The 9,993-nt window shown below is 32.5% G+C and overlaps 2 protein-coding genes across 7 annotated transcripts in view; one reads left to right on the top strand and one right to left on the bottom strand.

The window, feature by feature from the left end:
- Positions 1-6,141, bottom strand: part of LOC108753555 (UNC93-like protein MFSD11) — a 9,000-nt gene extending 2,859 nt beyond the window's left edge. Inside the window, exon 1 of the mRNA XM_018495224.1 lies at positions 5,871-6,141. Coding sequence (XP_018350726.1) covers positions 5,871-5,957 — 87 coding nt within the window. The 5' untranslated portion in view covers positions 5,958-6,141. The remainder of the gene's footprint in view (positions 1-5,870) is intronic.
- A 962-nt stretch (positions 6,142-7,103) lies between these two features.
- LOC108753553 (rho GTPase-activating protein 44-like) overlaps positions 7,104-9,993 on the top strand; it is a 7,489-nt gene continuing 4,599 nt past the window's right edge. For 3 of the 6 annotated variants that reach the window (XM_018495220.1, XM_018495221.1, XM_018495223.1), the window contains exons 1-2: positions 7,104-7,976; positions 9,113-9,266. In XM_018495220.1, coding sequence (XP_018350722.1) covers positions 7,924-7,976; positions 9,113-9,266 — 207 coding nt within the window. In that variant the 5' untranslated portion in view covers positions 7,104-7,923. The remainder of the gene's footprint in view (positions 7,977-9,112; positions 9,267-9,993) is intronic. The other 3 variants (XM_018495218.1, XM_018495219.1, XM_018495217.1) reach the window with 1 other exon arrangement.

Raw genomic sequence — 9,993 nt, 5'->3', positions numbered from 1 at the left:
GCAAATGAGGATTATTAATGTGTATTATAATCAATCTAATCAGTTGGAAAATTTCATTTCAAAAAATGTAACATGTTCGTGTTATTCACGATTTCACCTATCATCACTATCGTATTAGGAGGCGAATCGGTCAAACGTCAAACGCATATGTTGTCACAGTTTCAACTACTTTCACATATAGGAAAGTATAGTATCCTATTTTACGTCGTATTTCTGATCTGCCGCAAACTATTTCACATCTTCTCGTTATTGAAAATCATCAGTAATCAACAATCATACCATTATTCGTGACATTTAACATTTGGCTGTTTTTTTTTTTTTTTTTGCGCATATTGTGCGTAATATTAACGTCGTTATAAATCGTAACTTGAAATAAATGCTAACATAAAAAGAAATATATATCTTTATCGATTCCATTATATTTCTCTAAAATGCAGTGGAACACAATACATAAATATATTTGCTTAAATAAATTTAAAAAATTCATTAAATATTTTTAAGGTTCGATAAACATTTGAAGTGTTATAATTTAGCTATGTTTATCATATTCGCGTAAATACAGTGTTCTATGTCAAGATAGCGGTTGTCAATAGGCGATAATGACAAGCGAGTCTTTGGTAAGAAAACAATTTCTCTGACAAATGTCTTTGTAGCCTCATTTTTTTTTTTAATTCGATGCTAGAGAGGTGTATTCACAGTTGATAACGACAATCGATAAGATCTATAATGGTATTGCAAGATTACATAGATGTTTACATAATGTTTACGTTATTGTCTCCGATGCAATTTCGTACAGAAAATAATCTGTAAGAGATAAAAAAAGTACTACAAATCTGGAGCACATCGTATTTAATAATTGTATTTACACATTAATAAAACAATTTTATTCTATTAAAAATAAATTCAATTTATACATTAAAAATATAACAACGATCCTAAATTTGTAATTTTGTTTATTAAGTCTGTAGAAATAGATAGATATTACAAATATCGCTTGATAAGTAAACTATTATCTATATTTTTCAAAAAATGTTTTTCGGGAAATAAACATGTTTTTATTTAGCTAAAATTTTATATTATTTAGCTAAATATGTTTTAAATATAAAAGAGTACATTATCTGTGAGAGCATTATCTTTTTCAGTCACATATATTTTAATAGAATACCCTTAGAAAAAAGTGTTTCAATATACTGATTAACCATTCAGTAACTGATGATATTTCACCAGTTGATGAAATATTCTCAGTTACTGAACAATTAATCAGTACATTGAAACACTTTTTCTTATTGTAATGAGTATATTGTAATTTCACAATATATTCATTACAATACTCTATTAATGACTTTTCTTAGTCATTTGATGTAAATTGCAGCAATTTGCGCACACAAAATATATTTTTCAGTTAATTACGTATTTATCAGCAACATCCATTTGTGAGTTCAAATATATTTCCTTAAATTATTGCATGTATTGTCGCACAGATAACTGACATTGTTTAATGACGTCTCCTCCTGTCTCTTACATTTACGTGCCTAAAAGTGAAAGGAGACTGCGTTGTACGGCTATATCAACTGACGAGACATTCTATTTTAAATATTTCTCTGAGCGTGCTATCGAGGATCGAGAATTTTTCGGAAGTAATAAATTATCTCGACGATGTTATCTCATCCAACGAGGAAAATTCTTCGAGAATTCAAAGTCATTATGACCCTCGGTGAATCGCAATACGGCGAAGGGCGCACGAAGCGTAAAGTGAATTCGGTGGGAACCGGTTGCGTCGGTTTCTGACAGGTTTCGGTGGATGCAATTATCGAGCATGTCTAGGATGAATTTCGTTTTGTGTTGGTAAACTTTCTCTTTCATCACTTCAGCGAGGTCAGCGGTCTGTTTCCAGAACTTCGATATAATAGAGGAGGAGATCCTGCATCTTCTTATCGTTTTAGAGTCTTTAAGAACCATAACATACAGAAAAATATAAGGCAGTAAGACGTAAGCTGTGTACGAATCGGTCATGCAATTACAGTAAAAGGCAATAACGTAAGCAATAGCAAATCCAAGATGTTGATTTACTTACTGATAACGTTTTTTAATATTCCACAGTACATTTCATTCTTAGTATATTCCGAAATAATTTAGGCGATTAAACATACAAAAAAGAAATTTTGTTTACAAAAATGTAAATCCATTTTTCTCCGATTAAGTACTTCACATAATTTGATCAATTACGATTAGACTACGATGACGACGTGTCGACGTCATTGATTGACGGACAATCTCAAGTAATCTCCATTATATGATAATGACTCGATTGCAATCTAGCAGAATGCGATATCGCTGAAAATTGACATCGAATTAGCTCAAAGTTAAGAAATATTTTCATGAAGTCCGAGATAACAAAGCAAAAAAAAATCAATGCGATTTAATTATTACATACAAAAAAAGATAACGAACTACATCTTTTAATATACTATACGTTGCAAGAATCAATATATATATCGATAGTAATCATGAAATTTTAATCGAGAATTAATATCTTCAAGATCTTTAAAAGAAGAAATTAATATCTCAGTTCTTGAAAGTCTGACGTAACAAATGGATGAACTTCTTGCGATTAAACGAGCAAAATAAGGCTATCAATGCGATAAAATTTTCGCGAAAGAAAAATCCGATAAGTCGGTCAGAATTATCCAATATTTATAAGCTTTTATAAGTGGCACAAATGACTACAATTTTTTATTAATTGTTAAAACTTATTTAAACAAAGAAATAGAATTTCATACAGTATTAAGGATAATTAATTTGAAATTAGATAACATCAGCACTTAATTTTAAATTCTCGAGTTATACTGGTAGAAAATTTATTAATACGAGTATATTTTAAAAGGTCAGCGGTTGATTACAAAATATTATCATTCTGAAGTCATTTTGAAATCTTCGCAATTGACTCTTTCATTGCGTAAATATTGATTAATTATTCAATATATCTCAATTTTTCTTCTCACAGTTACGATACTGTGATTCTTTCGTTTTCTCTTAAAATATTTATAAAAACTTAAAAAAAATATATTATTGTAGAACTCTGAAAGCACCAATAATCTAAACTACATCTGCGACTTTTGTGAGTTAATCGGACATGATATTAGCAGCCGGTGAATTCGCGAGTAAACAAAGATCGTTATACCGCGTTGCAGCGATCAATTATTCTGCTGCGCGTTTGTTAAAAATTTCGCAGATATCACATATCCAAAGATACTTCTAAATTACGGAGATAATGGCAGAAATGGCTGACAGATATTACCAGTAGTTTAATTACCAGAACAATTTTCGCGCACTCCCAGATTGTACTTGCAATATATCGCGCGGAATACCTATATTATGTAAGTTTTATTTCAGATAGTGATATGAAATTCAGAAGACTATTCGCAACAAATGTTATGCAAGATGACTGAATAAAGACAAAAATATGTCATTAAATCCTGAAATGATATCCTCAGGAACAATCTCAAATCGCGCAAATGAGATAATGCAGAAGAATGATGAAGTAGTAAAACTATTAAAAAATGAGACAGAAAAAATCCAACAAAATCATAGAGATAAAAATATAAATATACTTATTTATTAAATATGAAAGATAAGAAAAGAGAAAGAAGTGTCCCTATTATTGTATATACAGAAAAAACAAACAGTCCAACAAAATGATTTTCAAATCTGTAACTAAATTGTAGATACTTCAGTCGTGCTTTCGATGTAGCGATAGAACTTTATAAAAACAATGTTTTTCCTCTCCACGTGGTTTAAGATACCGTAAAGGAATCTTTTTCAGACGTTTGTATCTTTTTAGGTTTTACCGAGATATTTTTTGACTCTTGGAGAGAAAAACTGTATAACATGAGTATTTCACAGATCGCCGGTTTCGCAATGCCGAAAGTAATCGATAATGATACCGTATAATTTAAAGGCGTTCCAGTCTCACGCTTACAGCGACCAGTTAGCTCCTTACCTTTTGTTGCTACTTTCTAAACTGCGACTAATCATACGATGTCCTGATCAATGTACTTTCTAGAACTTTATAGACTAATACGAACATTTCATTTGCTTCACAGCAATCAAATATTTATCGATACCTGGCACAATTAATTCTTCATTCTTTTTGTCTCTTTCTTTTTCTAATATTCATTTCTATCGATATAATTTAATAAATAACTTTGACTCTATTAATCTGTTCAAGTCTATTGACTCAAAATGTAATTTATTGTCTTATTAATATTTTATTTAAAAATTTTTCTGGTATTTGATAGCTACTGTTAATGTAAAATCCTTTTCCTACAAAAATTTATTTTTTATTTTTTACATCTTTTTAATCATTAATTGATATAAATAATATGATTATATAATAAATTTGAACAAATTAGGAGTTAATCCTGGTTCAATGTACTCTTTAGCTTTAAAGTAAATTAAATCATGTCCGCTCTCTCATTTCCGTTCTCCGATAATATGGGCACGTGCGGAAAAGCGAAAGCAATTCAAACAAATCGCTCGTGTTTGAACGCCTAGAATGCTGTGGAGTCCTCCACTTTAAATTAGTTAAAAAAGGGATCTCGACGCTGATCGCCTAGCATTATCCAATCATACTATCAATCCGACTCTGCCTACGTCAGACTGAATGAAAGATTATGTAAATAATATTCTTGCACGTTAAAACATTGGAATTGTAAGAAAAACGCATTGTTCAACATCAGAATTCTTATTAAGATTTATTTATTAAAAGCATACATGAAATGAACAAAATCAAATATAAAAACATATATAAATACTTTAGGCCTGATTCCACCAATGTAAAATTAACTTTAATTTCGGTTTCACTTACTTTATCTTTTTTTAAGAATTAGAAAAAGATAAACAATAAGTCAAATTAAAAGATATAAATTCTTAGAATTAAAAAAAAGATAAAGAATAAATATTGAACCGAGATTATAAAGTTAATCTTATATTAGTGAAATTAGGCTTAAAATATTTATATGTTTTTACATTTAACTTTGCTAATTAAACGATTAAATTATACGCAGTAAAGATATTGTCAGACATTATTTAACAGAGTTTGTTTTTATTCCTGCGTCGGACTGGAATAGAACTTTCTTTCTTCAGTGAAATATAAAACATATACATATTATTTCACTTTAAGTTCTGAAGTGTATTAGTTTTTCCAGCTTAGATATATAGAAAACAGACCTAAAATCCATTTCTACCTTCTGTAAATTAATTTTAATTTATCTTTTTTTAATTCTTAGAATTTGAAAAAGATAAAAAATAAGTTAAATCGAGATTAAAGTTAATTTATAATAATATAAATAGATACTAAAATATACATATGATTATTTCATTGACAAAATTAATTATATTAAGCTGCACTTAGATACTTTATATAAAGCAGCCTTCAATGTGCACTGATTCAACATAACGCGAGTGACCGAATTCACTAATAGATTATTCACTGAGCGTTCGCTGATATGACGCGCTTTCCGCTACTTGTTGTAAAAGGCTATAGAAGCTTTCTCTACTTACTGTAATCATTAAAACTTGTTTCTGGAAACGAATACGTCGAGAACGTCGAAGAGAACTTCGGAATTAATTCTTCCTCGAAAAAAAAAAACGGTGTAACGCGTCTAACTCCGTTCAATCGTGAAATTCAATATATTTATTCTGAAGGGCTCAGTCAATATATTTACTCCGAAGGGCTCCTCTTTGAATTTCTCAACCTTCAATTATCGCGGCCTACGCAAAGTAAAACACGGAAGCGCGCGCCGACGAAAGCGATAATATGAATAATAATGATAATGTGACAAACACTCACGCACGGCGTTATCACTCACCTCTATATTGCCCATCGTTTGAAATGCCGTGAAGACCAGCATAAATCCCCAGCTGAGGATCATCACGTTTAAAAAGGCTCGATCCATGATTACAGTCGCGGGACGATCCTCACGGTATTGTCTTGTATGTACCTGTCGCGTGTATAACACGAGAGAGATTTGCGTTTCACGCGCGGTCTCGAAGTAGTCTACTCCTCGACGACTCCGATACTGTTGACAGATCGCCACATGGGTAAAGGGGAAACCGCGCGATTGCGAGCCACAACATAACACATACATCTATACAGCTACCTGCGCAGCCGCCTGCGCAAGTACTCATTGCTAAAAAAAAAAAAAAATATCTGACGTCGTGAAGTTGGCGATGAGCCGCATGAGATCTATCGATCGTCGATAGGTCGCTCTCGATTCTTGACCGACGATCGAGTTCCGTTCGATATGAAGTAATCGGTCGTAATCTTCGACTATGTAACTATGGCCTACTAGTTATCCCCACTCTTCCTATCTTTTCCGTAAGATGGACAAAGAGAATAGCAAACATCACGCGTGCCCCCGTCAGTGAAATGGCAAAAAATCGAAACACAGTCACGTTACGATGATAAAACAGAAAGAAAGAAAGAGATAGAATATGACATATGTTGTATTATTTTATAAGGGTATTAGTAAAGTACAGAATCAAAATAAAATACGCATATATAAATTTAACACATAATAATAAAATATAGATAACAAGTGTTAATAAACATATATATATTATTTAATAGCTATATAAATATAATTGTAATGTTCAATAAGCTATACAAATAATGTTATATTATTGACTGCTAAAAATTACAGCTTTTGTTAACGTGCGTCTCAAAAGATTTTTTTGTTTAGATATTGTGACGCATTTTCCTTCATAAAATAATTTTATTTCGAAGTAAAATGTTATTATTAATTTCTTTCTTTTCTTTGATCTTCTTCTAATTTCCAATGTAAGATTAACTTTAATCTCGATTTAATTTACTTTTTATCTTTTTCTTATTTTCAGGATTAGAAAAAGATAAACGGCAAGCTAAATTATGATTAAAGTTAATCTACATTGGAAACAGGCATTAGAGGAGATAAAGCTATCGATCGATCGATCGATCGATCTTGGGCGAGTCTCAAAGGCGAGATTGTGGCGAGCGACTTTTGCGCGGGTTTGACAGATCATCAACCGTGCCGTCGTGCTATCGTAGGAGTTCGACCAATTCGACAGAGAGTAAAAGAAAGAAAGGAAGAGAGTGAAGCAAAAAGAACAATATAAATAGCGGGGAGGCGATCGTCTGATGCGGCGAGCTTCAGGTCGATCGTATGCGTTGAGCAGATTGAAGTAAACCGCGATTCACCGTGTTTCCTGACGAAGAGGACGCTTAAAACGCTCGACCGACGTGACGTAAGAGCGCCACGGTTCCACCGTATACTTATACTTTACACCTCGACCAACCCCGATTTATACGACGTTGCCGGGCATCAGAACGTTCTCCGACGTGAATGGACGTTGGTTCACTCATCTATTATAATCTAGAGAAAGAGGGAGAGTGCGAGAAGAGTGGAGTGAGAAAGACAACAAGAGAGACGACAAAGTTAGACTATAGACTGGTGTAGACTGCTGACTGGATTCACCTAACCCATCGTCGTGACCGGGTGTGAGAAGGCGCTGGCTTGGACTTTTATCAGCAGATCTTTATCGATGGTGCGCGAGAACCGATCGGCCGTGAGCGCGTCGATCCTCATCACCGGCCGTGAGATCATCATGCAAACATTATGACGGACGTCCGCCCTTGTCGTGACACGAAGAACCCTCCCAGCCGCCCGCCCCGCGTTCTTCCACTGGTACCGCGCGAATACGGCGGTGAGGTTGGAAAGCCAACCAGGGGATAAGAAGAAGAAGAAGAAGAACACGGCGAGGGAGTTGCGGAGGGATGTACGAGCGTGAGCGTGAGTTATAAGGCGTCGATGTGTTAAAAGCCTGCGGGATCCGGACGATAGGTCGCCGTGATTTTGCTCGAGTGTCGAGACCGCTCAGCCAACCATGAAGAAGCAGTTTTTCCGGGTGAAGCAGCTCGCCGATCAGACCTTCTCTAGGTAGCTGAGTCAGCTAGAATCGCTAGCATCTGCATCACCAATTTCCATTTCTCCTAATTTTACCTGTTTATTTACTTCCTCGTAAGAGACACATGGTTCTTTTCAGCAACAGATGTAGTGTAACACAGTGATCATTACTTTGTTTAATGTTTGCAAATAAGAAGGATGTAATGATTCACTGTGTCGTCTGTGTCTCTTATTGAAAAACACCCATGGATACCATGGTATATCACAGTGAATCATTTTATTTTTTTGTTTAACAAATGACAAGGGTATAATGATTCACCATAGGTGCTTTTTATTTGGTGATACAAGTCAACATGAGTATTGTTCTAGCTTTGTTACTCATGGAAAGTCAAGAAACAGAAGAGTAGAATAAAGTTTAAATTAAAGTTTATCATTGATAGAAACACAAGTATTATTGACACAAATCAACATACAAACATCGTTCTATGTTTCTTGACATTCCATGAGTAACAAAGACAGAACGATACTCATGTTGACTTGTATTACCAAATAAAAAGCATCTACTGTGAATCATTATACCCTTTGTTGTTTATTAATGTTAAACAAAATATAAAATAATTTAATTTAATTACTGTAATACATTGTGGCATCTATAGGTGCTTTCCAACAATATAAAGGTGTTTTTCAGCAAATGATACAGATGACACAGTGTAATGTAGTAAATCATCCTTGTTGTTTGCCAATTAAACATATTTCATTGTGTTACACTTTATGTCAACTATATCTGTAGTTGAAAAATATCCTAATATGGAAAGCACCATTGGCTGCATTTGAGTTGGCTGTGCACAGCTTTATTCTTTCTTTACATAATGAGCAATTAAGATACAATTAAATGCTATTGTTATGAAAACGAATTGAACTCTGATTAAGTAGACGTATCTTTCTCTTGTTGGAGATAACATATCAGAATTGTCGACAGATCATCGTTATAATAGAGAACATGGAGATAATCTTAAACAAAAGATATTCCAAAATAGAAAATTGAAATTACTTACATGGATTTTGGATAAATTAAGAGTGATAAAATAGACTTCAAAAAAAAAAAAGATAAGACTTCTTGTTATCAAATGTACAGTATCTTAATGAAAGTTTATTTTTCATGTGAATAGATCTGGTAAAACGGAGGTACTAACAGATGATTTAGTGGCTGCTGACAAGCATGTTGAACAGATTAGAGCAGCTCTCACCTGTCTCAGCAAAAGACTCGGAAATCCACCGAATCAAACTATCACCCAAGATCCAGCTCTTAAGGAGAAACGCTTGGTAAATAGAAAAATCATATTTAAGGATTCAGATCATCAAGTATAAAATTTGGACTATATATTTAATGAATTCAACTAGCAATCGTTATTGTTATTATTTGCAATACTGGAGTGTTAAGGAGATATATGACTTATTTTTGATAATTTTTTTAAGAAAATAGCTGTTTCTTTTACACATCTACTTGTACATATTTAAATCTATTTTTATTTGTATTTATTTTTATTTAAATATCTATAGATATATTTTGATATGATTAAATGTGTATTAATTATGTTATTATGTTATGTAAACTCAGAAATACTAAATGTTAAAAAAACATCAGTGATTGACAGGATTGTAGCCTTTCTTAATTGAATTAAAAAATTTAAAAGGATTATTAATTATTATGAATTGTCCCTATAGTCTAAACTAGGATAAATATTGCAAATTGTTAAAATAGCTTGGTTTTAAGACTAGTATCAATTTTTAAATAAAATTTTGGTTTTAATATTTATGAAAGATAGTTAATTTATAGATAATGACAATATTTTATACCATAAATAGGCGTGTATTTTATCTGTACATAAAAGTTTAAATCGAAATAGGTTTAGTAGTTTCTGAGAAATCATATCAACCGACTTGGAAAGTATGTTTTGAGAAAAACGTGTTTAAAATGTTAAATACAGTTACAATACAAAAAATAAAAGTTTATCTCTAATCAATGTCGAAACCATACAACAAACTCTCT

The sequence above is a fragment of the Trachymyrmex septentrionalis genome, unplaced genomic scaffold (genome assembly GCF_001594115.1).
Source record: "Trachymyrmex septentrionalis isolate Tsep2-gDNA-1 unplaced genomic scaffold, Tsep1.0 scaffold7, whole genome shotgun sequence".
In the NCBI taxonomy this organism is placed as follows: domain Eukaryota; kingdom Metazoa; phylum Arthropoda; class Insecta; order Hymenoptera; family Formicidae; genus Trachymyrmex; species Trachymyrmex septentrionalis.
This window is presented reverse-complemented; position numbering and strand designations above follow the sequence as displayed.